This window comes from Lonchura striata, chromosome 4 (assembly GCF_050655825.1).
Source record: "Lonchura striata isolate lonStrDom1 chromosome 4, ASM5065582v1, whole genome shotgun sequence".
Taxonomy (NCBI): domain Eukaryota; kingdom Metazoa; phylum Chordata; class Aves; order Passeriformes; family Estrildidae; genus Lonchura; species Lonchura striata.
Window position 1 is genome coordinate 69837936 of NC_140706.1, and position 20434 is coordinate 69858369.

A 20434-nucleotide genomic window follows, 5' to 3' on the forward strand; every position below is an offset into this window, starting at 1 on the left:
ACAAATTGGATTGCAAAGGATCTGAAGAAAGTTTGCAATCTATAAATAAAAAAAACACATTTTATTTATTGTGTTTTAAATACTAGGAGGTGAAACCTGCTCCAGCTATGAGATGTAGAATCGCTTGACAACATAAAAAAGGATTAAATTTTCAGAAACTGGGACAGAGAGCAAGCTTTTATTCTCATAAGTAATTCAACTAGAAAAGGCCTTGCTTTTGAGGTTTCCCTGAAGAGCTTTACACTGATTTGATTGGATCTTGCTGATAGTTATAGAAAGTGAGGAGTACTTCCAGCTTCTATACTACAGTGTGCTCACAGCTAGGTTTCCTTCCTCTCAGTATCCAAACCACCATTTTAAGCTATTCCTGGAACAAAGGAATGTGGGCATGTGCTGCTCTCCTTCAGCAGGCATTGCAGCGCCCCTTGCCCTTTCCCTCAGGGAAGAACATGCCCCATGGAGCAGGTGCCCAGGGAAGCTGTCACCCTTCAGTTCACATCACTGCTGCCTCCTGGCAGCCTGCTCACGTGTGCACACACCAAGAGGGAAGCACCTTCCCATGGGCACGTGCATCCATAATTCATTCCCTCCTCCAGCAGAGAAACTCTATTATTCAAAAGCAGGTATTGAAACAACAGTTTCATTCTTGGAACTTATTCTTCCTCCTAAAAGGGGGAATGATCTTTGGGGAAAATCCCAGTCTAAGCCAATCAACCCCATGATTTTTAGTGGAAGTAAAATCCATATAAGAAATGTGTTATTTACTGCAGGTAAATTCTGAATATGTACTGTCCCTGAAGGCTTTGCAAAAACTTTATGGAAAAGATTGTAAGAAGAAGAATGGTAAAAATAAGCAGGTGCCCTGAACAGGTTTTTACCTTGGGGAATTTGATTATGCTTATTATTGTAAAAGACAGAAAATTAATTTTACCATTATTCTGGCTCAGCCAGACACACAGATTTAGTTATGCCAAGTGAGTGCATTTTCATAATTAATGAAATTGAGCTAAAAAAGCATCTTTATCCTCTTAGCTCTGTAACTTGATTCAGACTCCTTTGGATTGATGTGAATTCTCAAAAATGTCCTTCAGTACTGACACAAATAAAAAGAAATTCTAAGACAAAGGATGGATAAAAATAGGGGGGTTTGAACCAGAAATTCCTATGTATTAAAAAAATAGTAATATCTTCACTTTTATTGCTAACTAATAAAGAAATACTGGTAAAGAGCAGTGAAAATAATCATAAGTAACAGAAAGAGTAATTAAAAATTGTTGATGTCGGTACCTCAGTCGTCCTATTCACCATCATCTGATGCAGCATGGTTTGGGAAAAAGAGGAACAATATTAAAGACTGGCCGCAAAATGAAGAACTATGTTGCTTTTTCTGAAATGAGTTATGCTGTTAATTATGGGAAAAGCCATTCAAACATGCATTAACTTTAAACACAACCTATGCTCCTGTGGGCAATAAACAAATACCCTATTTAATAGGGAAGCAGCGATTCTGCTTCCATTCCAGGGGCTTCTGGTTTGCAAATAATGAGAAAAAGCTGGTTACCAAAGAAATGAGAGGCATAACTAAAACATGAAATAATGAGCACTTGGTAATTACTGTGTAGCTTAAGACTGCACACTTCAAGGTATTACTGGTGATACTGGTGGAGCAAGTTGTCCTTCCCCACTGGAGCAGTTCCATTTGCCCACTAGGATGCAGGGATTCCAGGTGCTGCTGCTGGGCCCAGAGCCCGCCCCGTTACCTTGGACTGCACGTCGGCGTTGTGGTCATTCTGCAGCAGCAGCGCCGCCGACTTGGTGTCGTCCTTCCTGGCGGCGATGTGCAGCGCCGGCAGCCGCACCTTGCCCTTGGTGTCGTTCTCCAGCAGGATGGCCACGGCCTGGTTGTGTCCCTGCTGCAGCGCCACAGCCAGAGGGGTGAAACCGTCCTGGGGGCAGGAAACAAGGGGTGCTCAGCACGGCCGGAGCCTCGGGGAGCTGCACTGCGCCCTTTGCGCACACCAACTCGGGAAGCACATTCCCAGCTGTTTTCCACCTCCGCGCTCCATCTCTAGGGATGTGAGATTGGAGGCACAACATTTTAACTTTTTCAAACACCTTCAAAAGGCTTTCAGGTATCTGAAATGCTTTGAAAGATCTTTTACACTTCAAAGTAAGATTTTTTTAAGTCAAGTGGAAGCAAAGGATCATTCTACAGCATCTCCCTTAATTACTTCTTGTCTAAAAATGGGCCACAAAGCATATTTTGAGCAATTTTTTGGCAAATTCACTGAGCACTGAACAGTGTCGATGTGAAAAATATACAAAGAATGTTTCTGAATAGCTCACATCTCTTCAAAAAGGAAGGGTATCAAATGTATTTGCTGCTGTTCGCATGCAAAGTTACACATGAACCATGAGTCAAGAAATCCAGATCATGTGTAGCAACATGATTTGAGGAAGGAAAACATCACATTATCTATGTTTTTTGGAAAATCAGGAAATCAATCTTTGCTTGTCATTCATAGTTTTAGGTTTGTTTCTAAATTAGTTTAAAATGGTCTAGCTCCTCCACACGTGCCTGGGATGGGCAGTGATTTAAAGTCCATGGTAACATGATAGCAGCTTGCTCTCCTGGCTGAAGTAGTACAGGCTACCAGATATTTCATTCTGATTTCAAACTGAACCCTTGCTCTGGTCATGCATCTTCCCCAAGCACTGGTGTGCTGCAACTACACGAGAGATGGGACAGCATTGCTTCAGAGTAGGAATATGGAAAGATGAGAGAAGAATAAAGGCCAAGTTAGGAAGGAGTGAGAGCTAACATATGTTGAAAGAAACATCTGAAGAATTGCCAAGCCAATTTTTCCCCTCAGTAATCAAATAACTTTCTTTCCCTTTTGCGCTGAGCTGTGGGTAGGTGCATTGTAACAGCGATACTGCTGTGGATTCTGCCTGTGATAGAGATTAAATTCTGTACACTGAATTAAAAAGGGGGGAACAGCTGACAAAACAGCTGAACTGTAAAGATTATTCTGAGATTGGGGCTACATAAGGCGCTGAAATGGCTTAATGCATTTGCCTTTTGCCTCTGGGAACATGAGAACAAATCCTGGATTAGAGACTCTGAAACCGAGCTCATCCTTACGCTCCTTTTTTATCTGCACGTATATAAGTGCGAGAGGAAATGAAATGCATCCAAAGGCAGTGCAAGTTTCAAGGCTTCAAAGACAAGTTCACCCATTTGATTTGCACCATTTCATCATGCACCCTTCTCTAGAAAGACTGAACTTTTTCTGCATTCCCCCTCCTATTGCCTCTAGGAAGCATGGCTGAGCAAAGCCTGGAGACTGATTTTCATGTCCTCACCTCCCACCAGGAGGGCCAGTCTTTGATGCTAAACAGAAGGACCTTCTTCCTGTATTTCAGTGACATCCACAGTTCAGGCTATCATCCCATCTTACTGAATGTACCATTTCTTCATCGTATTCATGAGATGAACTCTGGGCACATGTGAAAGCGATGTTGGCTCAGGCCTTCCTTCAGGAACACTCACACAATCATGGAAGCCATCACCTCAGCAGGACCTGAGCCTGAAACTCACCTAGCTAAGCAGCAAAGAGGTCAAGAGCCTTTACTTTACAAGCTACAGAATGCAAACTGATCTTTCTGACAGCAGAAGACAAATTTGGAGTCAGGGTCAGAGTAGGAATCTATTTTGTGTTTTCTCCTCTCTGCCTTTTCTAGAAAACCAGACTACAGTGTGCATTCTGTGGATGTCTGCATTCAAACAGAGGCCACATGAATTACAGCCATCTCACCCTCACAATTCCTGTAAACTGAATTAATTCCCAGCCAGCAGAAGTTGCTGAGAGCTGGCTGCCAGCAGGTGACTGTGGGCTGCAGCAGGGCTGGGTTCATGGAGAGCCCCAGTTCCACCTGGCTCCTGCACAAGGAGTGTGTTTCTGCCACGTTGCCTGGCAATCATATGGGATTTTGTGTTTCAGAAAGCTGACATGTAATGTGATCGCCACATCTATGAGGGGATTATTTTATGAGCTGTCATCAAATAGTACAGTATCCACTGAGAGAAGGGACAGTAAGACAGCTGTTAACACTGACAGGTTTGAAGGGAAAGGGAGGGAGCATAAATGCACCAGCATTGCAAATTCATCCACTTGTGAAGGCAATCCAGAAAGGGAATGTTTCTGGACAGACCAGAGAAAACTACAAACAGGAACAAAAGCTCTGGCCAGAGAGGAATTCTGCTATAGCTACTTCTCATGGCACATCCGCATCCATAGAGCAAACAGGAAGATGACACATGTTGCAGCACAGAGCCCATTCATTCACTCCCTTAGCTGGAATAAAGAACATTTGGCAGAAAGGGGAAACAGTTTTCTCCATTGCTCTTAAATCCTCTGATATGTGGAAGGAAGCTTGTGGGATTCTGTTCCTCTGTCTCCTCTCTCTCCAACTTGGGTGTCTCTCCTGCTTGCACAAGAGTTAGTACAGGTTTACAGTCCTCATCCCCAGTTAATACCATATTTCTGCCTATTTACACCCACATGGTCCAGCAGTAAAAATAAAGTGTCAGTGGAGAAAATAGCCTCACTGCATCAAGCTCACTGATGCAATCCTTGTTAGCCATTTGATTTCCAATTTACACCAGTCACAGCCAATAATGAACTCACAAGTTACACCACGCCACAGGAGAGCCTCAGAATCAGTGTAACTCAAGGGAACAGAAGCAAGAAGCAGGAGCAGGTGGCCTCCCAAATGGTTTTATGAACCCAGCACCATAGAGAGCCTCACCAATTTGGGAATTCAACTAAAATCCCAAGACCCTGGTGCTGCCTTAATGGTTGGACTCGATCTGAGAGGTCTTTTCCAACCTAAACAACTCTGTGATTCTAAAACAAAGTTTGCTAACAACTACCTGTTGATGCCAATGGACACAGACAAGCCCTCTAGAGACAGCCCACACAGTTCTGACTTCAAGTGATCTGAACACACAAGCAAAGAAAAATATGAAAAAACCCCCTCACCTCGGTAGCTGTGCTTTGGTTGGCTCCATTCTCCAGGAGATATTTCACCACCTCAATGTGGTTCTCTTGAGCTGCCATGTACAAAGGAGTAAAGCCATTCTAGGAAGGACACAGGAGAAAAGAGTGTCACATTGAAATTATATGTCCCAACAATAATGAACCACAAGTGGATACACAGCTAAAAATACATTTGTGTTATTCTAACAATGTAAGAACAGGCTTTTATTTTTCCCTTAATACTGTCATGTTCAATGACATTTAAACCCGCAGTACTCTCCATGCTTTCACACTCATTTTTTTCTGACATTTTAAGGAAGCAATGGACACACTAATTATTAATACAGCTATTCCTTGCTGATAATGCTCAGGGATGTAAAGCTGGCAATAAAGTTTTATGGAAGCTGACAGGAAAGCAAGAGTTTCCTCCATTTATTACATTTACTTAACCAAAGACGTCATCCCCTGGAGACCATGAAGTCCATATCTTCTGACAAGCTTAGTAGAGATAGCAAAGGCTTAACATAAAACATTATACATAAAACATTGCAAAGCATCCAACATAAAGGAACTCAGCCTTGCAAAGAAACAACTGCATTTCTGCCCACATAACAGGTTCGGTTATCATTTAATTGAAAACTTAAATTAAAATTACCCAAATTTGTTAAAATAATTTGCTCTGGATAAAACATAACTTTAAAAAATTATTCTAAGTCAATCAACCTACAGTAGAAATGTGAGTTCTTTCTTTGCAATAAAGTATTTTAATGCAAACAATTGTAATTAATTACCTATAAAATCTTGATGAAAAAGAGGAATGGAATTGAGCTGTCTGCCTGATCAATAATTTATTTCTAAAAGTTTTTAGGATTTCTAAGAAGCTCTTAGAAAATTCTTCAGTATTCTGTAGACTACAATATAACATAAGAGGACAAAATCTTCTGGCTTGAAATGTCACTTTTAACTAGAAAATAAACCATACACCAGATTTCAAACATGCGATTTAGTTGATTTTTCATTATCTTGTGTGCTGTTACAGTGAATGACAGGGTTGCGCATTCACACAAGCAGTCAGAATACAGACACGATGATAAGCTAAAACCTTGTTTCAGAGAAGCCAATATTATTCTTTCTAGGAAACCTGCTGTGGAAACATTCCAATAATTTCCTAACAAAATGAAATCTCATTTTTCAGTCACTACATAACACAGAAATTGGAGAACTGATGTCTTTACAACCCCCCTCTGTGTTTACAAATGTAGAGGGCTGTTCAGGCAATTAACACTATTTATGTTGTGGATGCCCTATGATATCTGCCATAAAAGTTGTAGCAAATCTTTTAATGCTGTTTTGCATAATATCCTGGCATTTCCATCAACAATCTTAGGACACAGAATTAAAAAATGGCACCCAGAGAACACTTAACAGCAGTTCAGTGCCAAAATGGAGGGGGTTTGAGTGGCTTTGCACAAGAGTCAATTATCCAATATTCTCAGAAATTATTCAAACTATGGACATTATTATAGTCACAGATAGTATGGCCAACATAGTCTGCAAGTCCATCATATCACAGGATCATCATTTGAAACTGTGGCCAAAAGACCTGGAAAGTTAAGTTAGTAGGGGCCAAAACAACCTTCTGCACTACTGCAAGAAAAATAAACTATGCACACAGGGAGTAACAAGTAAGAGAAGAATTCTGTAGAAAAGGCCCTGGAGCTCACAGAAGTTTTCCAGAGACAGATCACTGGTCAAGGAGCTCATTCTGCTGTAATAATGAAAACCCTTGCACTGGCATAAAAATCTATCTCCTTAGGGAAGCTTTCTTTGAGAAAAGGCTAATAAATGTTGGCGCTCTGGATGGAAAGGGCAAAGTGAAGGAAAACAGTCTTTAAAGGGGAGGGCTCTGTTCTTCGTGATCATGATGTCTAAACCAAAAAAAAGCAGAGCTTACAAGGCTGTTGGAGGGAAAATTCAGGTAAGACATCAAGAAAAGCTTCTTAACAATAAGGTCAGGCTGATGGGAAGCTTCCTCATCCCAAATCACTGCTAAAACCAGGCAGCAAACTGGAAGCACACAGAGCCAGCCTCTCCCATATTCCCTCTGGGGCAGGAGCTGAGGTGTCAGGGATCTCTGGTCTCCTGGCTGCTCCTCAGCTGTCTGAGCTCTTAACAGGGAGGGGGATATAAGAGATCCCATCAACATAAAATGAAGGAAGGCTCTTCACTGAGTAACTGGGAAGGTGCAGGGGATTGCCAAGCAGAGGCATGAGCTGGCAGAGGGAATTAGGAACAGATTGGGTTCTTTTCTGTTGCAGTTGTAAATAACAGCACAGAAGAGCCTGCAGGTAAATGAGCTGGCTCACTGTTCCAGCTCTCCTTCCCACTCCGCAAAGAACCAACGTGGCAAACTACGAGGGATAACTCATAGTAATTTTCCACTCAACTCATCAGCATTTTCATGGTAAAATCTCATCTTTCAAATGTAATACATGCCATTTGTAAAATCCTTCTAGCTTGGAACATTATAAGGATCACACTGACTGAATTGGGTGAATATGACTATTTTCAAGCCACACTAAATCAATTTGCTTAAAAGCTTTGAAGAATCTAATTTTTTTAATCAACTCAAGTCCCTGGTTCTGGAACAGAACTAGGACAATAAATCCTGGATTAGAAGACTATAAACAACGTGTACACGACTTCATGACCTTTTAATACCGAGAAATACTTAATGTTTTTCTACACAGAGATCCAGAAGAGTGTACACGTTTTATCATACCTGTGTTGTAATCACACCTGAAACTACAGAAATTAGGAGGAAGAAAATTCTTGTAGAGAAAGTCATAGTATCTTTGTTTTCCTTCAGGCTTTATTTATAGTCTGAAACTACTGTGTATATTTTATTGAAATCTGGCTCATTTTGGGAATTACAATATGCTAAGAGCTATGAGCAAAACTGCCTTTACCAGACATGCTGGAAAACATTCCTCTGAATTTCTCCCCCTGGCAAGGTCAAGCCTGACTTGGTCTGCTGGCAGGAAGAAGTCTGCTTTCTCAGTCTGCTTTCAGTGAAGCTCTGGTTTCACAGCTTCTAATTGCAGTGTCCCCAACTGCAACAATCCTGGCCCATGGCCAGGAAACTCCTATTTTAGGATTCCCAATATGCCTGCTCTCCTTGGCAGAGTTGCAGTGAGATTACATGCTAGCCCTGCTGGCGCTCTTTCTTCTCCCCTGGCCACTGGATCCCAGGTGTTCCATCTCCCTCCCACCCCACACGGTTTCTCTGATCTGTCTCCTCCCCAACAAGTTTCTCTCTCTCAGCCAGTCCTGCACTTTTCTGAGTGAAAATGCCCAAAAAAACCAGACCCTTCCTTTCCTTTCATTCCCTTTTCTCAATCTAAAGTCCTATTCCTTGTTTCTCGTCTTTAAGTTGCTAAGAGCTGTACACCTGCAGCTCTCTATTCTGCTTCTAGAGATATGTCAAAGCTCAAAATCCCATAGCTCCCCAAACGAAAGAAAATATTTTCCCTTTTGTTTCACTACCCCCAAGTGTATCCTGCTGTATCCATGGGAAATGCTTCTCCATGGCCATACTGCAAGGGAGACTGACCTCGCCCCTTAGCATGTGGAATGGTACTCATCAGGTTTATTGAGCCAGTGGTGAGCACTGTGTATTTCAATAAATTTCCACTAGGTTTATGATCCCATAGCATCCAGAATTAAAGGAAGAATAGTGACTGTGACCTGGAAAAGGAGAAATGCACTACAATTTTCTTTCCCTTAAAGCCCAGCTGTGCAATCATGTTCTGTCTGTATGCTTAGATTTGGTACATCATCTGAAAAATCAAAATTAATTGTGTAATGATATATAACATTCATTTCCAAACAATAGTTTCATCAGAGTATTCATGGTGAGCACAGAATACTCCAATTTCATTACCCCCACAAATGTGTACTGCAAGATGTTTACTGCTATAATATAAAGTCAGAATGAGAAATTATAACTAAATATAAAATATTTCATATTCCATTCTTTCTACTATATTCACTGATTTACTGGCTAATTGGAGAAAATTAGTAGCTCTCAAATGATTTTTCAAGCTATTAATGTAAATTGGCAAGTCTGTATATGACTCAGAATTTGTATCATTAAATTGTCCCCAAGCCCTAATGAAGAACACGGGCTGAAGAAGCAGAGGGATTATTAGAGTATTAAGAAAATCATGCAGTTCTGTAGCTTGGTGGAGGTTTATTTCATGGCAGGCCTTCAAGGAACTAAGGTTCTTCTTTGCAGGCAGTACTGAACTGTTAGCTGCGGGCTTTAGTGTCCATATACCTATTGTATCTATATACCTTGAATCCATATATGAATATATATCATTTTTTTCATACTGATAAAGAAAAGAGAGAAATAGAGGTATATAATCTCTACATTTTACCTATTTGAAGAGGATTCATGAGTGTTAGCAACATATCCTTTGACTAAATAGTTACCATAAACCCAGATGAACTTAACCATTTTGTATTATTTTATGGGCCTCCAGGAACTGTTTAAGACTGTACTGGATGACAGAGATTACCAGGAAAGAGAAGAAAACTGGCACCTATGCAATGGTTTGCAAACAAATGCTCATATCTGCTTAGTTTTACTCAAAAAAAGAAAAAAACCCCAAAAACTAACAAACAAAAAAACCCAAAAACAAACAAACAAAAAAAAAACAACAACAAAAGAAAAAAACAACAGATATTGACACGAAGAATGAGACAAGAGTGAGACAAGCTTCAACTATTCATCAAACAACTCACACACATTATAAAATCTGTGTGCCATGGTCCTGTGCTAAAATACTGTTTTATTCAGTAAGATCATGATCATTTGGGGACCTTCAAGTTCAAGACCTGTGTGAGGGTCTTTTCTGTTCTTAAGAATAATGCTCAACTTCAACAAGAACAGAAAGTTCCTAATCTAAATCTTTGTTCAGCAACAGACAATTAAGCTTCCTGTTTTCCCCATTTTCCACCAGTCTAAACCAGTGACATCTATGCCTCACCTAACAGTTCTACTTGCAGGCACTGCTTCCCTCATCCCAGCTGCCAGGAATCTCTACAGGAGAGGAAATAGCTCCAGCAGGTTGTTCTGTCTCAAAGGGGAGAATGTTATGCAGGGAAGGAAAAGAACAGAAGCAGTGGGCACAAACTGAGTATCATTTTTTCACTATGAGGGGACCAAGCACTGGCACAGGTCACCCAGAGAGGCTCTGGAGTGTCCATCTTTGGAAACACTCAAAAACCAGGACATGTTCCTGGGCAGCCAGCTGTGGGTGGTCTTGTTCAAGGAGAAGAGGGGACAAGATGAGCCCCAAAGGTGTCTTCCATCCTCAGCCCTTCTGTGACTCAGTGAAAAATCCTCCAACAATCCAAGCAATAAACTAATTATAATCAATGAAATATGAGGGTGACAAATAAATGCAATCTGCAAACTAAATTCAAAGTACACATCTTGATAGAACCATCAATATGACAATTTTGGGAACTTTGCTCAGTGCATTATGCTCGGAGCATTATTTTCAGCCAGTCTATAAATACACTCTTCATGAGAGGATTATATTTGAGCAGGAAAGGCTCTCTGTATAAAAGGGTGAATTAAGGATAAATTAAGGTACCCATGTTAATTTTTTGAAGTCTTTTTTTATTACTCTTAGTTTACATCAAAATCCAGGATTTTAACATAGTGGAGAAAAGAATTTTTTTTTTAAATTAAAATCTCATAAATAATTGAAATATGACATCATATTTACATTCACTCTAACAGCAACCATGAAATTTGTGAAGAAAAGGGTATAAGATAAATGGCTAAAAAAATTTCATTTTAAGGTGCCTAAGGAATATCACTTTGCCACACAGACAAGAGAAAGTGGACTACTCTGAAAAAAGATTGGGCATATTCAAATCAAGAGTTCCTATATCCACCTTATGAGAGAGATTCAGTAAAAACACCTTTTAGATACATCCACAACCAAATGAAATGCTGTGGATTTCTGATGAAAGCACCACATGCTTTCAGAGCAGAAATTTTCCTCCATGCTTCCAAGTACAGTATATATCCACTTGCCTGGGCTATCATTTCCTTTTATAAGGAAGCTAGTAAGGATGACACAGAGATTAGATGTAAGTATCTGTGCATGTAGAAATGGTGGATGTAGAGTGGCACATCCCTAGGGGGAAAGCAAGCTACTCTACTCTGACCTGCTGTAAAATGTCCCAGGAAGAATCAGCCAATTGTTCAGGTGACAACACTGGCATCCATCACACATGGCAGATGCTGAGGCCCACAGAGCCCCAAAGATTCAGGATGAGAAAAGTAGGCAGAAACAAGATAAGAATTACTGGATTTAGGGACCCTAAACTAGTCCGAAAAAAGGTATTCACTTGTTTAAGACAACAGACTATAAAGTAACTTGTAACAAATATTGTTTTTTAAAATGTAGCGACACAGAAGCCTCCACTGAAAATAGCACCACCCCTTCAGCTGTCCCACTAATTCCCTAGTAATATAAATAGTGTTTGCCACTCTATACTTACACCGTGGCAATAATGACAAAGCCTATGGATAAATGATGCTGCCTGGGCTGTGATGAACTTGCCAAGTTCATTCATGAGGAATCACCCAGGACTCCAAGAGCAGCACTATGTACATGACACCTGCTGCCTCCTCACTGCAAGGCCCCTCTCTTGGGAAGTGTGAGTCCAAGCCACTTCTGAGCCTAGATACTGAATGTAAAGAACACAGGTATTTTATTTCAATAGCTTGAAATATCACAGTTTTTTCCTCGGGAGCAGCCAAGTAATAACAGGGCCTGAAACACAGCCAGTCAGAAATCAAGATGTTCTATGCTTGGGAAATAACATTTTTACACCAAGGGAGCCTGCAATAGAAATGGAGCTGATGGAGAATAATGGGATGAGAAAAGATTGGTCATGCACAAGAAAACACCACCTTGATGCTGGGCATAGGTGAGGGCTCAAAGGCTTAGTCACGGAAGAGTCTCAGATTTTAATCTGGGCAATCATCCAAAACTGCATTTGGGGTTTGCCTTCTGAAACACTGTAAAGGAAAAGCAGTCCTGAAAGCATCCATTTATTTTGCATGGCTGAGGGCTGGAAGGAGTACAATATTGCCCTAAAACCAAAAATAAGATGCTTCTATTTATTTGATTGTGGCTCAGTCATCCCCACACTCATAAATATACATAGGCAACATTTGCACTGCCTGGTTCTCACAGTCACCACTGCGTCATCCCAGCAGGGGAGAAATATGGTGTGTAGGTCTGCTGAGCCCTTACCCATCCGATTGGCATGTTGAGTTCCTGCAGCCTTCTACAGCTAATATGTTCTCTGAATAAGTATAATTGACTGAAAAAAACACTTCTTGCTTCAATCAGAATATTTCCATCTGGACTATTTATCCTTTCATAGCAGTAAATTCAAAGAATTGGCTAAGAAGTATACTGTAAATATTTTCAGTCTCTTTTCAGTCTTTGTTGAAATAGTTGGTTTTTTCATTCTTCTTAATGTATTACTTTTGTTTACATCTCTCAAAATCCACATAATCCTCCAGAAGGTATTTCTTCCCTTTTTTCCCCCTCCAGTGAAAAAATAATGAGCCTGCCCCTTTATTAAATTTGCCATGACCAACTGTTGCTAAATGACTCCTCTTGATACACACCAGCTAAAAATCTGCCTCTCTAAATATATTAATATAAAAGCAGAAAGCTCAGTTGGTGGAACTAAAACCTTTTGTCATAATGGAGTAGCAAATACTCTGCAAAATGTGCTCCATTCCAAAGGTTAGATTATCCTTACCGCCCAAGGGGGGAGCAATCCCTGGTAAAGCAAATCCTAGGGCATCCTGACAGAGACAAGCTGATCACTTCTCTGAGAATCACCTAAATCCCCCCTTTGCTTTTGTAGTAACACAGAACATGGATGCTCACAGAGCTCTTATAGTTCCTTTTGGGAGCTATGAGGCTGGAAATATGCTGCTCTAAGGATTGCTTCCACTTGCTAAGTCTGGATAAGAGCTCAAGCAGTCACAACAGTCTCTCCTGTACATAGACCTAGGAAGTGGTGACCATAACAGGGACAAACTTAAGCAACAATATTTCTTGGCTAATGTGTTGCCAATGCGCTTAGAGCAGGATGTCGAGGAAAGGAAAGCGGAGGGCTTTTAAATAACAAAATCAGCTTGGGGGAGGGCTGATTTATCTAATCCTTGCTCTCTCTATCTGGGTCACTTTAAATAATCTGATGATTAAAAGGTTGTTCCTCCTTTCCTGAGGGCCCCTATACAAAGCAGTGGTCAAAACCTGTGCTAATGGGGAACACGTTCCATTGTAAACTCAGTGGCAGGAATTTTAACACTGAAGGGAATCCCCTCTTTCTCAGGTGGCTCCAGAGTGTGATAGTTCCCTTACCATTCCCAAACAGGAGCAGATTGTATTTCCCCATTTTGCCTTCTACTTTTCAGCTTTGTACCTCAATCACTTGGCATTTGTTAAAGCGCCTCATCCTGGGAGGTGCGAGTCTCTCCAGGAGGCTTTTCTTGGCCTAGTCTGGAATGGAAGAATGTCAGGATGGACACATTCCCTAAGGAAGCCATGGTCAGGACAGCTCAGCATCACTGCTGCAGGGGCAGTCTACAGGTATGTTCAGTTAGGAGGATTGCTGCAGTCAGGCTGTCAGCACATTTGGAAGCCTGATTTCCAGTGACTGGACATCTCTGATGCCTGTACATTAGTCACATGGTCCAGGATGACTTATAGAGAAATCATCAGGAACACAGAGTAATTTATCAAAGGAAAAGGTTGGACTAACTAAATCTGGTGATATTTCTTCCACCCGGAAAAAATTCAAGAACTCATGTAAAAATTCCTAGTATGTCAAAAAGGTACATCTCATTGAGAGGAAGAGCACAAAAAAAAAAAGTTATTTTCAAATGCACAAGCAAAAACTACGACTAGGTTTGGGGTGAAGAGATGATGCAGCTGTGGAAGAAGGGTAATGCTGGGCTCAGTGAAGGTGTGTGATGGGGGCATGGGTGTGAGTGGATGTGACAGAAGTGAGTGGCCAATTTCACTTCCATGGGTCTGCCTGATGGAACATTCCAAGGCTCCTTGAAGACTTTGCGTGATTTCCCACCAAAATTCATAAATATCTGGAGGATCACCCACCCAGGTGAATACATAGTTCAGCACATATGGCTTCATCAATCCATGGGATGGACCCTGTTCTGTTCCACAAGGAAATACAAAGCTCAAAGGAACAGCCTGGAACATCCCAGTGGATCTGTTACCCACGGTTCATTCTTGATCATACCATCTCTGTATTACCAACAATCAGCCTGAGCAGATCTACACAGGACCAAAATAATGGTCAAATCTAGGAGAGAAATTGCAGAAATCGAGTTTTCACCTGATGGTACCTGTCTAGATCTGCTCAATGAACCATGCCTGGAGTCAACCAAGCAAAGGGCTTATAGATACTCATTATATAAATATATTTACTACTTAATTTTTCTAGCAAAAGGCACTTTAACTGAGCCAAAAAAATCCACACTTGTCTAGTTCTAGGTGGAAGTACATCAGCAAAGAGCAGCATCTTGTAGATCTTTGGCCATTCTGGGTGTGCCCTTGTCCCTGCCTTTGCCTGAAACATGCTCCAGGAAGATGTGAGCTCTCAAATGGCACACACGCAACTGGAAGTGGAGTCACTCAATTAGTAATCACTGTGCAATTAGGCTTTGTATCAAAATAGAAATTACTTCTCTAAAAATAGCAGTGATGACATGTTAGCTTAAAAGGAACAGAGTTTTTAAAAGAGAAAGATGAACAACATAATGTCTCTGAAGGCCAACATAAAACTGAAGGGCAAAGCAAAGTAATTTAATAGAAACTCAAAATCTATAAGATCAGAGCCTAGAATGCTTAACAGCCTCAGATAGCACAGATGGGGTTTGTAAACCCAGTGGTTTCAGTGGGTTTAATAGCATTTCCTGAGATAATTCTGTTATTTTGCTGTTGCAAGGAACTGGAAAATTAATGTGGTGTTTCAGATGTCATTGCTTGTAAGTTTTGATGAAGGCCAGTGTTTCTGTGCTATTTAATTGAGAAAATTAAAGGAAAAACAACAAAATGAACAAGCTCAATTTACAACTACTCCTTTATCTAGCAGTTCACTGTCAGAGAAGAAATTTTATCACTATGGGAAATTGTCATCACTGAAAATGAGAGAGACTTTGACAGATACTGAATTCTTTAAGGAGAAAGTGATGCTGCAACCAGAGTAACTCTGCTGGCACTAAATCACTACCAGCATATACCAAAGGGCATTTCACAGGGGCCTAGAAAATACAAAGTGTGAAATAACCAAGATATCACAAGGAGAAGATGCAGTATACCCTCAACAGCAACAACTGCAGTTAAAGATTTAATGGTTACAACATTGCACCTCTTTATAAAAATGGAATTGAGGGAAAACATAAAAATTAGAAGTTGAGCATTTCAGTTATAATTTCTCACTTTCATATTCCATTTTACCTTTAATTTGTATTTTTGTTCATTTTTCACTTTCCTGATTAAGCCCTTTCCCAATCTATTTTTTCTTCTCCATTTTTTCATCAGTGACATGTTTTTAGACAAGAAAACCTGAATTTTTGAGAACTCAAGCACATTCTATTCAGTCATTCTTTTTCCTTTTTTCCTAACTTCATATTTTTCTTTTTTGACCAGCTGTAGTTAGGTATGCTTCAACCTTGCTTTATCTGTTATCAGAAAACACGTCTATTCTTTACTCATTTTGGAGTTTCTTGTTTTTTTCTCTGTAACATTTCTATGACACGTGATTCTTGGTACAGCAAAGCAACCTTGAGCAGAAATGCAGCATTCATCAGCTTCATTCCATTCATGGAGCATAAAAAAGTTACTTTATAATTAAGGGACACCTTCCGCTGGAATGTCTCCTTTGGCAGTGGCAGCAAGAGCCTCTGAACATCTTCTGGAAAAGCACAGCAGGCCAGAAAGACACAACCCAAAGGCCCCAAAGCTGGATGACACCACATTAAGGACTTCTGCTCCCAGTCAAGTCAACAGGACATGTTTAATTAAGACAATGAGGTACAAGGGCAGGGCATCTGTATCCCAGCAGTTTCAATCCATCCTGCCTGGAGGAAACCAGCCAGCAGTAATGGGGAAAATTTCCTCCATCAGATTAACTCAATTAAGTCAAGTAGCAAATGCCTGATAACAGCTCTGAGTTCATTACACAAAGCATCCAGTGCTAACAATAAATGACTTCAAAACTAGAATACTACAAAAAGTAATACCTGTGAACACATTTTCCAATTCTAACTGGATTTTCTTTTTTTAATTCAGAAAGTTTTTAATTTTTCAGCATAAGAACAAGCTTTTTAGGAAGACTTTTTGAAGAGTAGTGTTTCATGAAAATACTATTTTTAACAATTAGTTCTCTTACCATACTCAAAACGCTAAAGACTTTTTTATCTTCTAATACACATTAAAAGATTGATAAATATATCAAGAAATCGTCCAGCTTGTTCATTATGAAAGGGATTTGCTACATTTTTGAACAAAGGAAGTACATTTCTTATCTTTTATGGGAATAGAGCATGGGGAGCAACTGACCATCAGCTGTCCTGCGAGAGCTGTTCCATTATTTTGGAGCAAAAAAGCATAATAAAGAATGTATTTTTAAAATTCTGTAGTCAGGCAACTTAAAGTTTTTTTCTGTTTCTTCCTCTTGTCCTAAAATGTGCTAATGGAACAGACAAACATTTATTCTGTTAAGCTGTTTATTCATCTCCTGCTCTGTACTTACCTTACCCTGTCCATGGTGAATTTTTAACACCAAAACACAGGGAACCCTCCAGGTCCCAGTTTCCCAGGTCTGGGCAAGCAAGATGTGGAGCTAATGCTAGCTATTTTTTTTTGCTTTTTTGAGGACGTCATCAGCCAAGTGCTTCAGAAAGATGTGGGGTTTTTATACCATCTGTTCAGCCCCTTATAGCTACAGACACTTGCTATAACTAAGGCAGCATTTACAACCATTAATCAAATTCTTTATTTGATAAATGGTTCTTAATCCTAATCAAAGGCAATCACAGGTAAGGGACACCACCCTGTCCTCTGGTGCGTTTTGGAAGACCAGACAAGTTTCATGTCAGTGGAAATAAGAGCAGTTTTTACAGTTGGTTTTCCTGCCAGGACAAGGTGATTTTCCCTTGTTCAAATGTACATCACAAACTTTTGATTGAAATTCTTTCTGATCACATATGGAAGGAGTTTAGAAGCCTGGAGGAAGTTATCTGCAAACTTTCAGCCAAATAATAACCACAAAAAGCAAGCCCTTGAGAAATTATCTTCTTTGTTACTGCTCACCAAATTCCACTCAAATACAATATTTATACACTTTGGAATCTTTTAGTAATTCCTAGCCTTCTTCCAGAGATTGTTTCAGCAAATTTTCTATAAACAACAATGAGCATATAATGACTTCAATTCAGTATTTATTTTTATTCAACTTATGATAGAATGCCTCAAGTTGCTTGATTTGTCAGGCTTGGATGTTTAGAAGCAGTGTCTAGTATCTCAGATCTTATAAGAGCTCACCAAACAACTTTTAGAAGTGAGAAGGGAAAAGAGCATCATACCTGAGATTGTGCATTGATGTTGGCTCCCTCCTTCACCAGAACTTTGACAACTTCAGCTTGTCCTGCTAAGGATGCAATGTGCAGGGCTGTATTCCCTTTCTGTTAGAAAGAGGGGGAAAATGCAAGTTATTATTACCCCTTTTCAGGAATCAGCAGTTTTGTTTTTTTTTTTTAAATAGCATTCATGTGCATGTGCCTGGCTGTGGAAAGGCTAAAGGGAAAACAATTTATCCCACAGGAGTCTCTTCCATTGTGCCCATGGGTGAAAAGACTCTGGATATTATAAAGTCAATTACTGATTTTCACAGATTTGAAAAACTCAAGTACTTGGAGCTATACTAATTCTCCTTAAAATAAGGAGAACTTGTCAGCGGAAATAATTAAAATCTGGTATTGCTAAAAACTTCTAATGCTTCCCCCATATGATACTAGAAATAATATTTTCCTCTTCATTTACTACCAATAAGCTTCAGCAAGGCAACTCCCAGGCCATAACAGAAATAATAGTTTAAATATCAGTGTGGTATTTACATTAGTCTCTTATTTTGTACTTTTTTGGGGGTTGTTTGTATTTCTCATATATATTGGATAAACTTAGAGACATGCATCAATTACCTTAGTGGCAGAATCCACAGCTGAGCCTCTTTCCAACAATTCCTGTACCAGTCCCACGTGGCCTTCTTTGGCTGCCAGGTGCAGAGCATTGAGCCCATTCTGTAAGCACAAGGGCCAGATCCATTACAAATATCAGATACACATTCCTACCTCACCCTGGGATGAGGAGAAGATTAAGAGCTGGAATACTATTACATCTCTGAGCTGACTGTCTGCATAAGTCAGATACTTTGGACGTGGCTATTTAAGCTGAGGCACTGTGGGACAAACTTCTCCGATAACATTTTTCTCATAGTAACAAATATATCAAATCAAACTGAGTTTTGTGAATATCCAGAAAAGATTCCTTGTATTCTAACTTCCCATTACCACAGACTACTACCTTTGCCATCTCCATGGAGCCCAGTATTTCAAAACTTGAGTGTTTTTCTACCTCACTTTGCTGTAACCTTATCCAGCCCTGCCGAGGTTTTATGAATACTGAGAAATCACAGAACTTAGCCAAATTTACACAGGATGTGTCTACTCAATCAGGGTTATTCCATGCTGAAGTAACCACCCTGAACCCTGGTCTCTGCTCAGGGAGAACTGGTATCAAAGCACAAACAGGCCAAAATGGCTTGTTAGTCACTTTGACTTGCAAACTGGTCCTTGATCTGTCACTTCTGCTAGTGTCTGATGAGCAAGTCTTCACTAAACTTGGAGATTTTGCAATCTCAGTCAAAAAGGAAAAGAAAATTATTAAATAAATGTGAGGATTATTGAATAGGTAATCTAAGAAAGTCAGCATCAAAATCCTCTCCACATTCAACAGGAACAGGGTACTTTATATCATACAAATTCCTGCCATGGAAAGTTGATCTCCCTCTTCCTAGTATCCCCCTTCCACCCAAGGAAAAAAATTTAATTACAGTCTGTTGTAGCTGAATTGCCAATCTGTTTTTCACAATCCTAAGGTATTTTTCATGCTACATCAGGCAGGTGACAGCAATAAATACTGCCATTCCCTCCAGCATTCTCCTGGTTTCCATATTGCAGGCATCAGGAGCAATATTCAGGTGGCTTGAGTAACCAGCAGCAAATTCAGCACTGGGGAATTTTTATCACTTTGGTTCTCTCTGAAAAGTTCAGAGTAATTTCAGTTGTGAAATAAACAGGCAACTTTCTGGCTTTTATTTGTCCATTCACAGAGGCAGCTGGAGCCTGTAATTTCCAGTGGGATTTTAAAGCACTTAGCACTTCACAGGAGGTATTTGATGGGAGTGGGTCCAATGGCCTCAGACACAGAAATGCAAAAACATTTCAGCACTAACTCCTTTTGATTCCACATCCATGTAAGCAGCACAGGCATATTTTGTGGTCAAATTCAGAAGTGGAACTGTGAGAGAAACAAAGGTATTAAAGGAAGGCCATGGTCACAGGCTGCCAAAAGCAGAGAAACACCCTTTTGCAGCCTGGTAGATAGGAAATGTTAATGAGAAATGTGGTTTCAAACCCCATTATGTGGGAAAGGCTAGAGCAACCAGAACATCCTTGTTCCAGAGGAAACACTCTTACTACAGAGCTGCAGAACCCAGGAGTAGCAGTAATACCATGCCCTGGTCAAGCCAAAAATATGTGGTGAGGTTGACCATAATTAGCAGGATAAGGAATACTGCCCATGTCAAGGAGTAATTTTCAGGCCAAACATGTTTCAGAAAATTCCAATCTTTCTAGTTTTTCATTTCAGCTGAGTATCAACTAACCCTAATTACTACCTACAGTGGCTGCAAGATCTGATCTAGTGTTTTGTGGGGAAACACACCATATTCTCCTCACTGTTTGAGAACAAAGACCTGTTCTCGTCTCTGATCTCACAGATTCCATCATCAACACTTGCCATGGGAATCTGAAGGGCAGCTTGTCCTCACAGTGTACACAGCTGATGTATTTCTGGGACATGTAATTAACCTTCTTCATTCTTTCGGAACAAACAGCAGAGAAACTGCAAAATTCATGGATCATAAATGTCTCTGAATGCAAAAGGATGAGGATAAGCCTCTGTTTTAGT

General features: G+C 40.2%; 1 protein-coding gene across 14 annotated transcripts in view; it reads right to left on the bottom strand.

Moving 5' to 3' along the window:
- Positions 1 to 20434, bottom strand: part of ANK2 (ankyrin 2) — a 275878-nt gene that overhangs the window by 90619 nt on the left and 164825 nt on the right. For 13 of the 14 annotated variants that reach the window (XM_085579383.1, XM_085579389.1, XM_085579388.1 and 10 more), the window contains 5 exons: positions 18385 to 18483; positions 17770 to 17868; positions 5046 to 5144; positions 1761 to 1946; positions 1288 to 1311 (listed from right to left, as the gene is read on the bottom strand). In XM_085579383.1, coding sequence (XP_085435509.1) covers positions 1288 to 1311; positions 1761 to 1946; positions 5046 to 5144; positions 17770 to 17868; positions 18385 to 18483 — 507 coding nt within the window. The remainder of the gene's footprint in view (positions 1 to 1287; positions 1312 to 1760; positions 1947 to 5045; positions 5145 to 17769; positions 17869 to 18384; positions 18484 to 20434) is intronic. The other variant, XM_085579382.1, reaches the window with a different exon arrangement.